Genomic DNA, 19,834 nt, shown 5'->3' with positions numbered 1-19,834 from the left:
ATAAAGTATTAAAAAAAATGGGGGGAAAAAAGTCATATTTAGCCTATTGTTAAAGTTAAATAAAAAGAGAATGCGTTTTGAGTTTCATAAGCTGGAAAAACATTTGAGCACCAATAGCAGTAATATGCATAAACTGCCTACGTGGGGGGGGGAAGACACACTGGGTGGTCCTGGTTCTGCTTGTTCTCTAGAAAACTGCATTCAGACACGGTTCTGAGTCGGTGCACTCATTTCCATCGCATCCCAGTTTCTACTGGGTTTGCAGCTTGAAGGTCATGGTTGTTTGTGCACAAGCGTTTCTTCCGTCTTGATGTGCGTTTGGAAAAACGAATCAGTCCGCATTTGTTTTTAATGTGCTGTTTAACGGCTATAGAAGAAAGCAAGAAAACACGTCCAGGATGCTCCTTTTGTTGCAGGCACACAAAAAAAAAAACCTGAACAGGTCCAACTTCGCGTGTGCATGTCTGTTTGGGCGTCTTTTATTAAAGCTTTTCTTCAGAGCCGCTGCAGGCGCAGGCAGAATAAAGCAGCGATGAAAGGAGAAGTGGATCATCTGAAACATTGTGTTGTGTGCAATTTAGAACATGTTCTTCAGGAATTACTTAAGAGTGGCGACAGTCTTCGTCCTTGGGTGTAAACGTTTCCTCCCCTGCCAATCTACATTACTCAGTTTGTTTTTTGGGAGAGGGGTGGATCTGAGCAGCATGACAGCATAAATCTGCTTTGTGCCACTTAACAATGTTCCTAATGGCTTTCTGAGTCTTCTGATTCATGTGGGTTTTTTTCCATAAATTCAGTTGCACGGGAGTTGGGTAAAGACAAAAAGCATCAAAAGGGAGGCACTTCAAACAGTAGCAAGAGCCTAACAAACACACATGGAAACTATTACCAGGAAACTGGAAAGTTTACCGCACAAAGGTTGTTTTTTTTTAAGGCTGTACAAAGTCTATCTGTCTGATGACCTTTTTATTCCGAGCGCAGCTGCCGTAGCAACCAACCACCGTCCAAGCCAGAGAAGAGGAACGGCATGACTCTGCCACTACTATGTTTCACTGTGGGAAGTGTTGTTCTATTGTTGATGTGTTGCGTGTTAAACCTCGCACTGACTTCAACAAAAGTGCGGCAAAGCAAACGTCTCTTCACGCCTGGGTCGAACTATTTTGACAGAGCTTTGTCTGAAGTGTTGTGTGATTGGCCGAAGGTTTGTTGCCAGGTTTTATGCAGAAACGCACTCTGACATCTGCAGAAGATCACAGAAAACGTCTGAAGAAGATGTGGCCGCAACTTTCTTCTTGACAAAATGTAAACAACAAAGGGAGTGGCGTCAGACTGCAGTGGTTGTAAAAGACCACGAGGGAGTTCTTCTGCTAGTGCGGGCGCGTTTGTTTTGGTTGTATTTACCCAGAATGTCCTGCACACTATATATAGTTTGTTTGCTGCTTTTGGAGCGGTCTGTCCGGTCTGTCTGCGTGAGCGTGTGAATTCGAATCGTGCTGGACTCGACCGCAGCGATACTCAGACTTAATTATTTCTTTTTTTGGTCCCCATCAGAGTTCAATTACGTTTTCACACCTGTCCAAACGAAGCGTACCTTCCATGAAATTTGAGAACATGCTGATTATGACCAGGCGTTTCTCCAGTTTTTGTGTTGTGTTTTTTTCCCCACCGTTTGCACAAAACCTCTCGTAAAAATCAAATTTGTTTGTTTTTACGCATTTCAACATTTTATTCAAAATAAACTCTTAAATAAGGACAAAAAAAAAAATGCATTTCCTCTTGACGGGTTTTAACTTAAGACATTAGCGTTCAGTTCATTTTCACCAAAACAAACAGCAGAGCACAAAAATAGATAAGTACGAGTATAAAACAGCAGTGAACTACAACAAGCAAGCTACTGAGCATATTTACAGTGGAAAAACATGAAATGTTGGAAGAAGGAACACAAATGGATTCAATGGAGAACTTTGGCAGTTTTTTTTTTTTTTTGTAACATCTGCTATACTGCACAGTGCAACCGGTGCTTCAGACCCAAGCGCCGTTCCGGGGTCAGTTCAGGAGCAAGTTGGCCTTCTCGTTGTTTCCACTCTTCGCCTCGCTGGTTTTGCGGACCCTCCGACTGACCGGGAGCTGCGTCTGTACATCAAACACGTCGGCGCCTGCAGCGACGCGAGGGAGAGAGAAGAGATGCGTTTTAGGCGAAGCTTGACCTTTTGAAGGTTTTGAACAAATAAAAGGTTACCTGTTTTTTCGGAGAGGGAGACGCCTGTTCTTCCTTTTCTACTGCGATAAACTAAAGCACACGGGGGGGGGAAGCAGAGAAGAAAGCAGATGAGCTGGATGAACAAACCTGTGCATGCTATAATGAACGCTGACCTAAATAGAGGTGATTTTAAGTCGTCCGCCAACCCACCCTTTTTTAAAAAGGAAGCCAATTATGTGCATGCAAATATTTCACAAGGTTGGCAAGGAGAGCGCCGGCGTACACAAACAACAACAGCTTTGAGCTGTTTGAGTTGCTGAGTTTTTGTACATTCATTGTGACCAAGCAGAAAAAAGAAAAAAAAAAAAAAAAGATTAATGGCTTTGCAAGGTTGCTAATTTGGAGCCGAGCCCAAACCAATACAGCGCTCCTACTGCAGTGTGTCAGCAGAACTGATAACACAAACGGCAACATTTGTTCTACGCACTTACCTCGAAGCAGTAACCAGAGCACCAGAGTGACGATGATGATGCCAGAGAGGCAAGCGGCAGCTGGTAGAATAATCTGTGTCAGGTCATAAGGAGGAGCCGGGGAAGACAATTTGGACACTGGAACGAGAAATTGAGCTTGATGTGACACGTGTTTGTTTTTATCTTTTTGAAATTAGCGAGACTAGATTTTATGTCCGTGTATGACTTAAATGATGCAGCTTACTTTTTGGTTTTCACATGGTAAATATATGCAGTGTTCCCCCTTTAAAGTTCAAATCTCAGTAGGGCGGTGTGTGTGTGGGGGTGTGTGTGTGTGTGTGTGTGAGGATGTGTCTGCATCCTGGTTGTAATGACAAAGGAAATGAATCTGGACAAATGAAAATGCAGCTAAGTTTTGTATTTTCTAACTTTGCTCTGTCACCTCAGTAGAGATTAGCTGAAACAACAGGACACTGCTTTCTTTTTTCCTTTTTTTTTTTTTTTTTTGCACGAGTGAGATTCTGTCAGCTGAGAAGCAAAAACGGAATTAAGATTTTATTAAAGAGTACCAATTGTATTTTGTGGAATTTGTTTAAAATCTGGAAGAAGTTGATGACGTACATCATTTTCATACTTAATTCATCCACCAACACACCTGTCTACGTCTTCGTCCATCCAGCTGTTTTCCTTATTTCCTGTCTTTGGTTTTCCCAAATTTACAGCCAGTAAAGATTATATAATATCAGGGTTTCCCCCAGTGTATTATAAGCCTGGCGGGCCACCAGGCTAAACATTGCTTATTTATCTTAGGTTTGTTTTTAATGTTTGCATTTTTTAAGACTTTATGGTCTGTATTCAAGCACTAATCCTCCAAAAAGACATAATTATCAAGTTATATTTAAAAATTTCCAGTCGACTTTAAACATTTTTTAACTCGTGGCAGCTGGATAAATGATAACCCTAACACCCCAACCACCAGGCTTCCTAAAATAATGGCCTAAGCCTTTTTTTTTCTTTTTTCTTTTGAGTAAGTTAGTTTTGGGGGGGGGGAACATAACATAAAAAACACCATGACTTTATTACCAAAAACTGATTTAGACAAAAAAATAAATAAAATTAAAACCCAGTTTTTTGTAAGCAAAGAGATTAAGCTGACAAAAGTTGCAACTGTTACGTAGTGATATAATCAACAAGCTAATTAGTGCGTGATGTCACGATCCGTGTTTTTAATGCTGACACTGAACGAATGAGAACTAGCTCTGTAGGGAATAAGCTTCGAGGAACTTCTTCTTGAAGTTACACTACTGGCCATAATGCCAATAAACTCTTGCATATATTTCAATTCTTGTAAGAAGACACTGTGCACATTCTGCTCTTTACAAACTACGAAGCGAAGAAGAATATCAAAACAAGATGTTCCGCCAGTACCTTCTTGTACAGTACGTCCTGCTTCTATTTAGTCAAAAACAACCACAGAAAAAAGACTTGGGGGCTCATGCTTTTGTAATTGCTCTCAAAAAGCGTCAAGATCAGATGGAGATGAATGCCTGAAAAATAAGTTCTGGGAACAACTTGCATGTCAAACTGGAGAATTTCCTCATATTAAAAGGAAAAGAGAAAATCCACCCATGAATAGAGATGGACAGGTTCTTTGACGGTCTGAGACAGGCAGTGACAAAAGCCGTACTTACTGCAGCGCTTGGTGCAGTGAACGACTGTGGCGGCATACTTCACATCAATCCTCTTCACCTGTACAAATACAAAAGGAGCATTCAGCGCCGTTGCCTGATGGAAGGCGCAGAAAAAGCCGTTCATTTTTAAGAATCTTTAAGAGCTTGAACGAACCTGTTGACAAAGATTGCACTGTTTGCCTCGCAGCTGCAAGTCAACAGGTTTCAGTTTCTCCTAAAAGACAAGAAAACAATAAAAACATTACAATCGGATCCTGTAGGGGATTTAAAGGTTCCCATAATTGCTGGGGGGGCGGAGGGGGTATTTCCTTTTTATGGCAGACTTTGGGGTTGTTTGTGTTGCTGTTTTCTCTCTGCTGGAGAACTGTAAGATCTGCGAATGCTCAAATCTATCTTCTCTCCTCCTGAACCAAAACAAGACTTCCCAGATCAACATCTAAACTACACATTTCCTTATTGTTATGATTAACCTTTACATCTCTCCGTTGTCTCCTGGAAGTGAGGTCAAAAGCCTAGAGTCAGTGACACGATAATAAGTAATGACACGATAATAATTACTCATGCCAGTGTTCTGCATGGAAATGAGATGTAATTTTACACTTCATGCAACAACTTCCTGCGTATTCTACGTGGCTGGCGTGTTGACAGAAACACATCGTAACACGATCTTGGAAGCGTAATTACTTTTATGGATCTGTTGATAACAGAGACACTCGAGAGAAAATCTATTGCTTCCTAGCAACATATGTAGGACATTTGGAGCAACACACAAACATTGACTTGCAGGAAAGACAGGTCCAAGCATGTTTAGTAAAAAAAACAAAAAACAAAAAGAAGAACAGGACAAGAGCTCATTAAATTCATATAACTTGATGATACTCACAACGTCTACAAGTATCGTGTAGGTCGTCTGGTCCACTGGTGATTCTGCAGACGTCCCCCACGGCCCCACGGAGAACTTCGCCGTAACTCGTGATAGAAGCTGCAATTCTTCATAGCCATGTTGGCTCGACACGATCACGTCCCAGACTAGAGAAAAATGAAAAAACAAAATAAAATAAAAGAGGTTACAGTGAGTTCCTGAAATGTGGCCTAATGCAGAAGTTCATTCGGAAACATTTTTATTTTCATCAGCATCATGATATGAAACAAAAACACACCTTTGATGCTGTCAGCAAAGGGGCATCGGATCCAGGACTGAGAACCTGCCGTAAACTGATAGATTTGAAATGTTAAAAACATGCAGGAAAAGCCCTAAAATATTTCCGCTACACATGGAAAACATTTGAAAGGAAATAACATTATTTCTGCTTTGTTTCCAGCTAGCTGTTGCAGCTAATTGCAGACAGAATTCTGAAACATTTTAATAGTCTCCTGCATGTGTGTGTCATTTAATATGATATTCTTAAAATATTTCAGACTTTTGTAACTACATAAAACATTTGGAGTAAATTGCTTTGGAAAGCTGAGAAAAATCTCCCTTATGAGGTTTATTGATAATGAATTCCCAGGTAGCTTTGGCTCCAGTTCACTTAGATTTTCCTAGAAATTTCCAAAACTCAGGCTAATCTCTTTCTGGTTTTATTTAGAATCTCATTTTTTTTCAGCGATAGGCTACTAACGAAGTTGTAAAACAGGCTGCTGTCAGTTGAAGGCTTCACCTTGCACTTCAGCTCTGTGGGTTTGCTAATGAGTATCGCATGCTTCCTCTCACTAATAAATTCCTGATGTCCTCAACAAGCTCCAAACCCTGATGGAAGCAATTTGACTGTTTTTTGGGAAAGAACCAAATTAACTTAATTGTTCCAATTCCGCACAGTTTCTAGTTTCAAAGTTTCCAACTGCATCCACCAGTTGAGCTAAAGATAAAAGGGCATTTAGCCACAGTTTGGAGAAATTCGGGGGCGGGCTGGAGGTTAGTTGATGAAGTCGGGATAAATTGGGTTCGCTAGCTTGGTTAGTAACTAAGCCTGAATTTCAAACACTAGCTTACGTTTGGTAAGCCCAAGTGACTCAAACCAGGCCCGACTTTAAACATGTTTGTTTAGGCTAAACTTTGTTAGCCTGACAAGTTTTTAACATTTCATTCCATATTTGTCTGGGCCAAATAAAGAGAAGGACTTGCTAACTAAACAACCAGAAAGATGTTCATGTATATATTGACTTAAGAGGTATTGCAACAATGATGTCGTTTATTTATGTCGTGTAAAAACGCCTGAAGAGATAGAAATCCTTACCTTCATGCACAGCTGAGGGTGGGGATCCACTTTAGCAAATGTGATCTGAAAAACATTTGTGAACGCAAAGGTCATTTACCTTAAGTTTCATCTTAGATAATTAGGTTATTTTACTCAAATTTCCAACAGGACTTTCTGTTTCATTGGCTATTTTTATAGCAAATACAGAATGTGAAACTCAAATGACACGCCTGGGGCTTTAAGCCAAAGAAGGTTGGTTCTCCGGCTTTCCTGTGGCTACACAGGTGGCTGCAGTGTTTACAGCGTTTGTAGGTTGAAAGTGGATGTCGGGATAAACTCATTACTTTATAGAAACCTCGTAAAGTGCAAGGTGACGCAGTTTACTACAACACGTAAACAGTTCTTGTTGAAAGCCTCTCGGTTTGAGAAATCCAGAATGCTCGGCAAGAGGGAAACTGTTTACAGTGTAGTGTGAATGTTGACATCATGCTCCATTTTTACATTAGCTAACCAGTATTCCTCCACGTCCACATTTCTGACCCCTTGCTGTTGCCCGTTTGAAGAGAAGCTGTCACAAACTTGTCATTGATGAGAAAACCGTCATTCTGAAAGTTTTAACCATCTCAGGATATGTCTGTCATGTTTAATTCAATGCTTGTCTTGAACTTTAGTGGTGCACCAACATGAGCACAACGATGTGTATCTTATACCTTATCTCTGCTGACATTCTGTGATGAATCGGGCAGATCCACGCAGACGCCATCCTCTCGTTTCTCACATAAACCAGCCACAGCTGCGACGGGACAAGCTGGCTCCCATATCAACGCCTCCTCCAGCGGATCAAAGGTGATTCCAAACCACAATTCTTCTAGACCTGCAGGGAAAACGGGTCAAGCGTATAATAAGGTCTCAGCGACACGATGAAATAATAACGCATGAGTAACACCATTGTTTTTCGACTCACGGTCTTTGAATGGGCAGACCTGGACTCTTGGGGCATCCATAAAAGCTGACCAGCCCTACAAGGAATTACATAAAGAGTAATAAAAGTTTGCATCCTTTCATGAAAGCGATTACTCATCGATCCAAAGGCCGGATTGCTGGTAAGGAAGTTACCTCAATACAAAGACAAGGCAAAGGTCTGGAATATTGAAGGACAGCTGTCTCCAGGGGTTGCTCCTTTTTTATCTGAAAAGGAAGAAAATCCGTCTTTGTTTTTTCTTCCCTTTAAATCCAATAAAGTAGTTTCTACCAAGCACTTTTTATGAGGGCTGTAACAGTGCGGTGAGTGCGGCATTAACCTTTGTTCATTGATTAAAGTGAGTCAGAGTAGAGGTATGGAAAGTGTATAAGTGATGAGTCACAAGAAGAGATTCAAGTAATACAGGATAGTCTAAAGTAGAACTTAAAAAAGTTAAGTTGCTATTTTAAATGTAGGCGTGGTGAGGTAGGTAGGAATGACTTCACAACAAAAGCAGGTTTGCAGACTATCCTGCGACACATTTTGTGTTCAGGTAAGCTATCAACAGTGTATTGTGATTCTGTCAGTTGTTAACTCTTTAATAAGAGCATCGTGCAGTGATTTTTAAGGTTTGCTGCCCTTAGTTTTGACAACACAAGTCATAGTTTCTAACCAGAGTGTAAGCTCCCGTGCCAGAGCAGATGAAATCCTTGAGGCAGAGTCGGAGATGGTAGTCGTAACCTTCAAGCATGTCAGACACACTGACTGCCAGCTCCTTCTTTTCTGGGTTTGCAGTGTAAGCCAGCTTGCCAGCTGAAAGAGACAAAACAGAGCAACAATCAGAAACCGAAGCTGCCAATGAGAATAGAAAGTGTGGGGTTGAATTCCTGTAATCTTCCTGGCATGAGGAGGAGGTTATTGCTCCACTGGTGCCTTCCACCAGCCGCCTTCTCTGCTCCAGCAATAATAAAATGTTTTGCTAATGCCAAGCAAAGCATTCTACATGGTTTTTGTTTCTGTTTTCATAAATAGGATACATCTCAAACCGTGTTTTAAAGAATGTGCAGTCCTGAAAACCCCAGTTCAGGTGACAGAGCTCAGCACTTTAGGATTTTGAGCAAGAAATGATTCCTCAGCCAACAGTAAAATAACCCTTTACTGAAACACGAAATAGTAATTTTTGCATTCAAAGACATTGATGAGACATGCAACAAAGCAGTAGAAAACCTGTTTTTTTTCTGCACAACAATTAATCAAGTACACCCAAGGTTGTGCTTTTCTGGAACATGAGCGCGATTGACTATGTCAAAAACCCACATTGGTCAAAATATCACTAGAAAACAACTTTCTTACAAAGGCTGGAACAAACCAAGCCACTTAGCTCCACCCCTCTATTCCACAGTGTTTGTGAAGATGGTCTGTAAAATCTGCAGTGCAGTCTTGTACTTCCAAGCAAATATATGCCTGTTTGCAGCGATCACGGCTTTAGTCAAACGGATAGCGATGAAGAAATCACATACTGGTTGTAGGATCAGAGATAAGTCACTTCTTGCTGTAATTCCTTCCTGACATATAGACTCAATCACTGTCTTTGCATTTTAAGTACGTTAAGAACACTCAGTTGCACAGCTGGTATTTCGTAGATGTTTACGGGCTTGTTTAAGCGGCACCTTTAAATGTAGCAAATATCCACTTCAGTCATAGAAAATAAATGCAACAAGGTATTTTCTTGCTCTTTCTTTGATGTAATTGTTTTGTGTCTTGTTTGCTTCCTGGGTTTTTTATTAAGAAGTTTTCCTCAACACATGACTTTGTCTCTGGTCGTTACTCAGCTCCACAGTTACTCATTCTTCCCCATATTCCGCTTGAGATCCCATCTCCTCTGCCACTCTGTCATCACACAAAGTGATGATTTTGTTCCTCAACATGGCGCAATCTGGAAACATCTGGACGTCCAACTTGCATACTCTGCTAAGTGTTTGGGATTTTCAAAGTCCTTGCTTTCTGCAGAACCTTCATACTTGTTTTGTTAAGAGAAGCCTGCTCAGCCTGCAGCCTCCCTGCCTTTGAAGTCTACATTTCAGTCTTTCAACTCTGTCACCACCTATTGACCCTGACAGTGAGAGATGGCCCGTATTTGTTGAAAGAAACTCTTGGCTTCAAGACTCCGCTGTATGGGAACAATCAAGCAATTCTTTTTCTTAGAATTGCATCTTAACACACCCTACGACTTTTTGCCTTTGCACTGTAGAGTCAGTGTCGTGTGGGGAAAATTTGTAAAGAAGATTTCCTCTTTTGAGATGTTGTGGAAAAGGAATTCCAACAATGTGGTCCACAAAGGATGCATAAAAAGATGAATCACTCCTCCTGGGTCAGGAGGATTTCTTCAAGTATCTTGAGGTCAGTGACTGCAGTAACCTGGGAGCTGCTCCTGTCTGTCATGGCAAAACGAGATAAGAAGCTCTTGATTCACCAGCCTGTCTCTATTTCAACAATCAACTTTCTCAAGAAGATATGGATCTTGAGCAAAAGAAGACAACCCTTGCTATGATCTGAAGAAATGATTGTTCTGGGTAGGGTGGTCTGTTGGGTTCAGCCTTAGAGAATGGGTGAAGTGGTTTTGAACTCGGTAGAGAGACCAAAATAGACCGAAAACTCTCTAGATGAACTGTTCATGTCCCTTATGGCTTAGAAATGCCTTATTGCCTAGCAGAATAAATTGAAGAGGACTGCTGAGGGGGAGAGAGACGTCGAGGTTTCCTTTCATGACCTGTTGCGTCAACAACTGAATGAAGTGTACGATAGTGGGAGGATAGATGGATCCTGCAAACATAAAATGTTCTGTAGACTCAGAGAAAACCAGGATATGTACTCACTGATGCATTCGGGAACATTTTTTCTCAAATCTTCATGCGAGCATTCTGTGGAAAAAGAAAAACAAAGCTATCAAATGAGAGCGGAAGAGATGGTGCAACATGTAAAACAACTCTTCCACGCCAGTGTTTTGTGGTTTACTCTATCAGGACAATCTCAAACCCTTCTGAAGAACACCATATCTCAAATGACTCAATACCAAACAATGTGGAGTATTTGGCATACTCAGTTAACACTCATACCAAAATAAGATTACAAAAAGGTTGCAAAAAAAAAAAAAAAAGGCACCAAAGCGGGCATTGCTCAGTTGGTTGTGATGTTTTTGGCTAACTTATATTCACCCCTGTTCATTTGTACAAATTAGTTACGTTCAGTCATGGTTACCAATTGACTAACTCTTAGTGTGCTAGTTCCTGTTTCCATTTGTGACATAAAGGAAATACTTGCAACCTCATTTGCCTTTGTTTTAATGAAATGTCATCTGCACTTCCAGTTGGATACCTGCAAGTATTTCTGTGTTGCTATAGTTTGGCTAACCAAGAGGAAGAGGTGTTTTGTTTTTTTCTTCTTACCAGGGGTACGGTACTTGCTAGCCCAAGTTATGCCACAGTAACTTGGGACTGTTTTCACCGTTACTTGTAGGTGCTGGTTTGGAGACACTTCAGTGTAATCATTCTCAACTGTCACCTACAGGCAGAAGATGGGGGGGAAAAAATAAACAAACTCTGGTTATGACATGCATGTCACGCTTCAGTGACTTCACCATCTTTTGAATACAGCTATTCTCATGTGAATGCGATGCAAAATAGAAATTTGAGTGTTGATATCTCCTGGCATTAAATGAGCAACGTGATACGAACCCTTCACAAAACACATTTAACTTTAAATTTGTCTTTCATATGAAACTTTGCTGAGAAGCTCTCCTCATCTGCACTTAACAATGGAGACAAGGTGCTTTTTTACATGCTGAGCTTTCGATTCATTCACACCCATCCGACTCAACTTTTTTGCAGTCAAAATTCCAATAAATATTTTACTTTTGTGATGGTAGGGCAGTAACTAAGGCGTTCAAGTGAGGCTAATGCGAAAAATGTACTTAAACGTTGGCTTTTTCAATGCTTTTCTGTAACATCATGTTGCTATAATGAAGCAATGATTTACCGCGAGGCTTCTTTTTGGACCATGGAGGATGCTGTATGTTATTAAAAATGTACTGCAGAGCAGCATAAGTGTCTGCAAACATTACCGGCAGTCCAGACATTGATCTCCTCGATGCTTTGGTGAATTGCATGATTTGGCATTTTGTCATCATCCCAGCAGTGCTGGTGCAAATGGAAACGCCGCTGACGGAGTCTGGATCCAAAACGAAGAAGGAAACAAGTCAGTGAAAAAACAACTCGGTTATGACAAAGAAAATGCTCACTAGTCAGCGAACTGTTGAAAACTATTGAGACTTGGCAAGTGACTGGATGACTGGACTGCACACTCAGTCCAAGCTGAGGGATTTCCCCACTTCCGTCCAAACAGGGAAGAACTTTGCAGGATGTCTCTTACACAAACAAGGATGTAATGCATATGTCTGCATGTGCCCTTTTTAATAAAAAAAAAAAAAGGAAGAAGAATCTGACCTTATTGTTTACACTATTAGTGCTGCCAGAAACATGAAATGTCAATTTGGCCTGCTTTGTCCTTCAAAGGCCATTTTTATTGGAGCGCGACGGGTTTCGCAGGGGAGACTTCCTCCACTCCCCTGCATCCAAATGTGTTCATAACCTGACTAATCTCCAGGCTTGCCTGACTACAGCCTATGAATTACTCTTACAACTTCCTCCTCGGGTTATATAAGAAGAGAAGGGCCTATTCCGGGTGCAAAGGGCATATTCTCACTCAACTGTGTGCTTCGGCAGCTGAACGTGGTGCATAGGAACTCGGCATTATTTTAAAAGTCCATCATCCCAGCTGGTGATTGATATTCCACCACACCTTTGTCTTTGTTTAGGATGAATAAAAATGAAAAACAAGACATGGCAGTTGAGTTGGTTGTCATCAGGATCTGATTAGATGTATTAATGTCAACAGCTAATTAATTTTTTTTTTTTTTTTGCTCCAATGACGGCAACTGTATGCGTAAGGCTTTCTACTCATAACACTGATAAAAACATGCTTCACCAATTATAAGAAAAAAAATACTGACGAGTGAAGAGGGATGTTTATTTTGCTAGATGGAAAATATTCTCGCTTTATGCGATTCATATCAACGATTCATGTCAGGAATCACATATTTCAATTTGACTGGCCGCATCTGGGCCTGATTTCAGCCAGAAATCGCTTAAAAGAACCTGTCAGACAGCAGGAAGCAGGCAAAAATATCTCAAAAAGCAATAAAGAAATTCAAGAACAGAGCCACTCTCCAGGAAGATCACAGTTACTCTACAAGCTCGACTCACAAGCTGCGTTTTCAACACAAATGGCCGCAAACCTTTGTCTGTGTCCTGCTAATGTCAAAGACACAACATTTCGCAATTGTTGTGTTTCCATTACATAAAAAATAAAATTAAAATCACACTTGAGTAAGCCTGTTCTCGCATTGAGTCATTAAGAATCACGGCAGCGACGGATTTAAACAGCTATGTGAGATATATTCATAATTCAGCCATGGCGCTAGCATGTGATGCTAGCTGATGAATCAGACGTTAGCGTCTTATTCGGGCGTTGGAGCGACAAGACCCCGCTTTACTTGGAACTGCATGCAGCGTTTTTAGGGGATTCGACATGTTGGAATGCTTTATATTGTCTGGGGGGAAAAAACAAACTACAAACCATGAAGAAGACTACCTCCTCTCACCTTCTTCGTGGTTTTTGTCAATAGTCTTTCCATTACAGACCATCTATTTCGATATTCCTGGAAAAACCACTTCATCGCAGCGCTAAAACGTGAGGTTTTTCTGTTTCAAAATTGACGTGTTTCCATTAAGCATATTTATTTTCAGAATTTCAATTTGCCCAATTCTATAGTCAATGCAAACGACTTAAGTGGATCTTTGCTGCATGCATCACATGTAGCAACATGGAGTGTGGCAGGTGCGCTGACCTGACTGGGAATTTAAACTCAGCCCAAGGGGCTTAATTAAAACTGGCTTGTTTGGAGGTGCCTCTCTGAGATCCAGCCACAATTTGTCTCCTACATGGAGGTCAAATCTGTGGCAAATGTTACCTAAGGCGACTTTACGTTAGGCCATTTATGGCCTCCTGATTTTGGCTAAATGTCAGCAGGAACTGACCCTCGGGATAGTTCAAATAAAGCGAAGAGTTTTTACCATATTTAACTTTTATGGCTTCATACCGGGAATTAAATTAGCATTTCCTGTTTTCTTTTTATTACTTATCTTTCACCTTTTGCTTGACCTACATACAGACCTACATTTGAGGAGAGACAGAAACAAAGATTGAACGACGACGTTACAGCCATAGTTTCTTCGCGTCACCGTTTGTTAGTTTCATCGTTTTCCCTTCGTTTAGGTCTATTTTCTCCTTTCTTCCGCCCTGGTTATGTTCCGTCGCTCGGCCTGTCTCTCAGCGCAGCTGTTTTCTAGCTCCTCATCGCTCCTCCAGCTGTTGCTTCTGCAAGCCCACCCTTCATCCTTATCAGACTTTCCCCCATGTTACCTGTGTTCATCTGGTTTTCTCTCTCGTTGAGCGTTACTGGAAGAGTTTTGCTGAAGCTATTCCTTAATTTGGTTATCACAAGACTTCCGCTTCCCTGTGTGCATTCTGGTCTGATCCCTCCACCACACATGACTATGCTTTATAGGACTGGCCGTATGTTTGGGGTTTGTTGTGGATGAAAGGAATGACTCTGATGCTTCTTTTCTCCTTTGCCTCCCACTCAAAAGTGTCGATTGTTCCCGAAACGCACGAAAGAACACGGTTTGTCTAACCAGGTAAGTTGCATCAGAGTTGTAGTGGTTGAAACGTTGCAGAACCCTGAAAAGGTCAAAGGATATAAACACCTCTCAGAGGCATTGTGCGCAGCTTACGTGGAAGCTACGTCAGAACTTGGCAAACTTTGCATAGGCAAAGTTGATGTCAATGTAGTCGCCGGCGCTACCTACCCATAAGTTGCACAACCGTGCGGATTTTCAGGTGGAGTCTGCACTGTTGCTTGTCCTCGCACTTCATGACGGTGGAGATGCTCACGTTGTGGATCACGCTGGTGATGTTGAGGCCCTCATCGGGGTCGTGACACGCAGGCGCGAACCAATCTGTTGAAGCCAGAGACGAGGACGCTGAGTCGGATGCTTTGGAGGACATATTTGGCATACAAGTGAAACTTTGGTGATGTTGCGATCCTAGTAAAATGACTGGGATCATTTTGTACTCTGGATAAATCAGAGTACAAAAGAACAACAGTCTTTTGTTGCTCAACAAATTGAGATCTCTTGAGGTGTTGTACAGAAACATTTACGATGCTTGCGCACGCGTCATTCATACTCACAATCTGGACGGGTCTTGCAGCTCAGTCCCTGCGGAGGAAAAAAAAAAAAAAGAAAAGAAAGGGAGGTGGTCAGGTGAAATCCTTCGCCATTATTATTGTGAGCAATAGAGCCAACAAAAATAGTGACCTGAAGAAGGGTTTTTCCGCATCCTCATTCCTTTAAGGTGTGGGCACGTGCGCAGCTTTTGTAAAAATCTAACCAGGAAGATGTTTATTTTAAATGTCTCTAATTTTGGCCCGGTGCCTCCTTCTGCTTTTGTTCTTTTTCTGTGACGGGACGGCTTTGGATTACTAATGGGGTAAATCAGTGAGTAGTACTGAGGACGTACAATAAATAAAAAAAAAAACCTCCTGACTTTGTCATCCCAGAGAAGTGATCGGACTGGAAATGCTTTTGTTTTGTTTTGGCCACAGATGTTTTGACAGACTGTGTTTATTGACTGGAATAAAATTTGATCATCTCGACTCATGTGTGACATGTCGGCTAAACCAACAGAGACATGAGAGTTTTGACCTCTGGAAATTCTGACCAAGAGTCACCAAATTCTGACTCCTGATGAAGTCACCCCATTGACGATTTATGCCTTCATTTAGTACGTAGATATTCCCATTTTTGGTCTCCTATTTTGGACCTGAAACTTTTTTGCCTTTTTTTTTTTTTTGCATGTACCTAAACCGTTAGATAACAGTTTCTCCCTCTTGGTGGTTTTATAAATTATGGAGATTGATTTGTTTTACTTCTGATCCCTCTCTGGGTGAGTCCAGTCCCATAAAACGTGACAGATTATGACCTACGACAGGAGACGTTATTAGACTTTTATTTATTCAAGTCATATAACCGCATGTTCCTATGGTGAACCAAGTGCAGATTATGTTCTTTAAATCAAAGTGAGTACACAGAGAGCATCACTTCTGGCAGGAAAGAGTTGTCATGGAAAAGCAGTAAGCTCTAAATTACCACAAAAAGGCCAAGTAAAAAGTGAATCAATGTATTTTCGGAAAAAGAACTGCTACAAAACCAGAAAAAGTTGCAAAATGACCAGCACTCGTGTACCCAAAAAGGTTAGTCATACAGAAACCCAAAACTGGTGGTTGAAACTGGTGGGTGGTCAGAACAAAAAACATGTTTTCATTCTTTTTATATGACAACTACGAAATTACAAAACAACGAAGGGTCAGAGACAGGTCCTTCATACAATGAAAACCACAGAGATACTAAACAACCAGCACCTGTCTGAACTTCATTCAAACGTCCAACAGCGGTTTACGTGAAGCAAGTCACACAGTTTGGGTGGCAGGAGGATGATGTCAGCCTACGGGGTTATGAAACGTCACAATGTTTGAACGTTTTGTGGGAATTGCTTGCTGCATATTTTAGGAAGACATCAACAGTGATGTAAGAAAGATTAAAGATGCAACTCACAAGATAAAACTTGCACAGCCCGTAAAAGTTGTTTTAAGAGCGAGCTGAAACAGCACCAGTGAAGGGAGAATGAAAAGAAGTAAACACAGACACGGGTCAGCTGTTTCTTTTCTTTTTTTCTTTTTTATCTACTCGTAAGCAAACTCAATTTCCCTAAACACCTGGGTATGTTTCCCAGTATGCTGCCTCATGAGAATGTCTTTGTTATCCCAAGTGACTCAGTTTTGGGGAAGTCACCTTCCAGCTCTGCTCTTTCATTATTATCCTTTTCCTTACTGTCACTGAGAGCACTGAAAGGTTATCCCTACTTCACAGTGCTTACCTCAACGCTTGGCTTACAAACTCCACAGAAAGATTTACTGAAAGTAAAGCAAACATCCCCGAAAACCAAAGCAAGCAGTATCTGTATGACCACAGAGGGAAGAGAAACTGCACAAGGATAAGTTTTACTGGAAATCTCTTTGTTTTCTAAGTGAAGTGAGCAGCAGATGGAGGCTTAATTGTAGCTAGTTAACAGGTGACAGCATGAGAGTAATTGAGAGCAAGGCTTTACCTGAGAACACCTGGTCTGACATCTCTTGATTCTCTCCAGCCGAGGGCTTTCTGCTGCAGCTCCATTCAAGCAGCAGCAGGAAATCAACAAGGCAATCCAGTGAATCATATCTTTTTAGATTTGAACTGCTGCTCCTTTTTAAACGTGCTGTCAAGCCGGGATCCACAACTGGGCGAGATCTGCGAGGTCTGTGAGGTCTGTGAGGTCTGCGAGGTCTGCTAGGCAGCAGGATGGGGATATCATCTGTGCTTGGAGCGTGGGTGAGCACATGAAGAAGTGACAGCTAGAGAGGAGGCGGGGCTCCACTGCACTACATCCTCTAACCTTTAATCATTAGGTTGTAAACCTGTTGTAACTTAGGAATTTTACTATTGGCTCTCTGGAGAAAGTTGTCCATTTTAGCAAAGATGACAAGCTGTACTTCACATTAGCATACACAAATATGTTGTTGCTTTGAGTTAATGTTTCTAGAAACAAGGTTAGCTAGTTTGAACCACATACTGGATCAAAAATCGCACCCAGCCTTGGGAAAACAGTAAAATGATGCTCTGTAATGACCCTAATGTCAGATGGTTTTGCTAAGAACTAAAGTTCTAAAGCAGGAAACACGGTTTGTTAAGTGTTAGCTAAAGCTAACACGTTTATGAATTCAAAAATACCTTTTTGATCCCAGAGTGAAATTAAAGGGAGAGAAATTGCCTTTTATTTGCAGAATGGTTAGCATGACCTAGTGTTAGCTACATTTGACCAGAAAAATTGATGGTTTATTACGTCAAATACAAGGTAAGTTGGGCAGCTTTAAACAAACAGTGGGTCAAAAATTGTAACCCAGTTGTGTTTAAAAATAACTTTTAAAAAAAAAACAGAATTATGTTAATATTGGGCTGTGTTGACAACCATTTTAGTATGAAGTCAATTTCTTTGACACTGCTTGAATAAACTTACAAATAATTAGATTTAAACCTAAATATTACTGCTTTAGTAAGCTAGGTGAGGGTTTAATCTTCAACAGTCTTTCATTATCTTAATGTTAGAAGTCATTTTAATATTTAGGTTTAGCACAATAACTTACCTTCGTTTGTGTTTATTTATATATACAGTGTATATATATATATATATATATATATATATATATATATATATATATATAGCTATTACCTCATAGAAAAGAATGCAATAAAATACTTGTCAGAGACAAAACGTTCAGATACGATGAGCTCATTGTTGCAAACCTTTCCCAAAGCCACGGGGCAAAGCAGCCGCTGTACAAAGAGACATATTTCCTGTATACTGCCTAAAGGTTAAAAAAAACATCTCAGAGTGTGTTGTTTTGGTTACCATCAAAAGATAATTTTTCAAACCACATGTAACCTTTCCATCTTTTAGTCAGAGCTGCTGCCTCTGGCAACTCCCTATGAATGTCAAGAAATCCGCTTCCTCTTCAGCTCGACGCTCTTCTACTTTCTGAGATATGGGGGAAAAAAATGCTCAAAATGCTTCAAAGGCTCCCTTTGAAGAGTTGGTAGGTAAATTATCCTGTAAATCCTCCTTTAAAACTACAAGCCAGACTATTCAATCAAAGTCCCTTTAGATAGAGTTTTTCACCTTAAATGCAGCATTTTGTGAGCAGCCTTTCAATCTGATCTCCCTAAAAAAAAAAAAAAACTTTATTATACACATATTTCTAATGATATCTTATTATTGATTCATCAAATACCTCCTTGAAATGTGAAAGCACATGAAAGTGGCCATAGTATTCACTTTTGCATACCTATCTGGTCCTCTGTTTCCACCTATTATGATGTCATCAACTCAAACAGTAATCACATGAATGTCATTTTTGATTATCGCCAACAATATCCGACATTTCCCCTTGAATAAATCTTAAAATTACCATAATGGGCGTCGCTCCACTTCATGTCCTCGCTATAAATCTTTTAAAGATGCTTGTGCCTTTAAGGAACTTCCTCATATGCTCCTTCCTTGATGTGTGCAATACATCATGTCCCGATTCTCTCACAAAGCCCGTATTTTCCCGCACTTGAGAAAGGAACCACCACAAGTTGTCTCGATCCTCACACAAACCTGATGCTGGAAAGGAAGTGTGGCACGTTGCACCCAACACTTTCAGGGTAATCAAAGATTATTAAACAGTCATGTTATCAGTTTATGAAAAGAAATATGGGTCATGGTAAAAAACCTGTGGGAGCAGAAGCTGCTGTTTGTGTTTTAGCCAAAGATCATAAATGCCCATCACAAGCTTCACTAGAACTAATTATATAGATTGCTACGTTCTCACCATTTCATTACCCAGAGGGTGTGGGAAAAAAAAGTTTTTAAATACAATGACAAAGACGCAATCCAGTCACATGTGGCTCTAATAATAGCAGTGAAAACAATGATGTTAGAACCAGATGAAAGCCTGAAAGCCCACAACGCAAGACAGACCTGGCAGTTTTTCCAAACATGATTAAATGGACAAAACAAACAAACAAAAAAAACATTATTCATTTGGCTCAGAGCCAAAAATTTGATAAATTGTTGAGACAACATAGCAGACGGACTGGAGCGTTGAGGGAAGACCTCTTTATTGTAGTGTTTCACAGAAGAGTCTGAAGCTTTTCCTGGAAATACGCTGTGAAAGCCCCTCGACTGTCCCTGAAAGGTTAATATTGAATTTCCCTCTGCACCTTGATGTTAGAGCGCCCTCTAAAGGAATTAGGGCGTACTGCAGAAAGTGTGCCTCTCCAAAAAGTACAGATGCATGGAATATGTAGTGAAAACATTTTGCTTGCACAAATCTTTTATTAACAACACAGTATTTATAAATGTAAAGGTTTTTTTTTTACCACTGAATCTTTCATAATTATTATATATTGTAGCTTCCAGATACTGACTTAAAAAAGAATGTCTTTGAAAGCAGTTGCATAAAAGTTAAAGTTAACTATTAATGAAGGAGCTCATATGGC

At 40.6% G+C, this 19,834-nt stretch overlaps 1 protein-coding gene across 1 annotated transcript; it reads right to left on the bottom strand.

Annotated features, from left to right (window-relative positions):
• Window positions 1–1,711: 1,711 nt before the first annotated feature.
• On the bottom strand, window positions 1,712–17,863 carry il17rel (interleukin 17 receptor E-like). The gene is made up of 18 exons (XM_032589511.1): window positions 16,866–17,863; window positions 14,890–14,917; window positions 14,507–14,656; window positions 11,641–11,747; window positions 10,967–11,081; window positions 10,397–10,441; window positions 8,194–8,333; window positions 7,676–7,747; window positions 7,524–7,578; window positions 7,270–7,433; window positions 6,599–6,643; window positions 5,522–5,576; window positions 5,245–5,390; window positions 4,516–4,575; window positions 4,362–4,419; window positions 2,692–2,808; window positions 2,240–2,290; window positions 1,712–2,156 (listed from the first exon to the last, which is right to left on the bottom strand). Exons 1-18 carry the CDS (start codon window positions 16,971–16,973, stop codon window positions 2,047–2,049), a joined length of 1,626 nt encoding a protein of 541 aa, XP_032445402.1. The 5' UTR covers window positions 16,974–17,863; the 3' UTR covers window positions 1,712–2,046.
• Between the last annotated feature and the right edge of the window lie 1,971 nt (window positions 17,864–19,834).

This window comes from Xiphophorus hellerii, chromosome 17 (genome assembly GCF_003331165.1).
Source record: "Xiphophorus hellerii strain 12219 chromosome 17, Xiphophorus_hellerii-4.1, whole genome shotgun sequence".
Taxonomy (NCBI): Eukaryota; Metazoa; Chordata; class Actinopteri; order Cyprinodontiformes; family Poeciliidae; genus Xiphophorus; species Xiphophorus hellerii.
The sequence above is the reverse complement of the archived record's forward strand: the minus strand, read 5'-3'. Positions and strand labels throughout refer to the sequence as shown.

Bases quoted from the DNA above. Each gene is read 5' to 3' on its own strand.
- il17rel (XM_032589511.1), bottom strand. From the start codon at position 16,973: ATGATTCACTGGATTGCCTTGTTGATTTCCTGCTGCTGCTTGAATGGA. The intron at 10,442-10,966 runs GTAAGAAGAAAA...CTTTTTCCACAG, and splicing joins TAGCAAGTACCGTACCCCTG to AATGCTCGCATGAAGATTTG. The intron at 5,577-6,598 runs GTAAGGATTTCT...CAAATCTATCAG, and splicing joins ACCCTCAGCTGTGCATGAAG to TTTACGGCAGGTTCTCAGTC.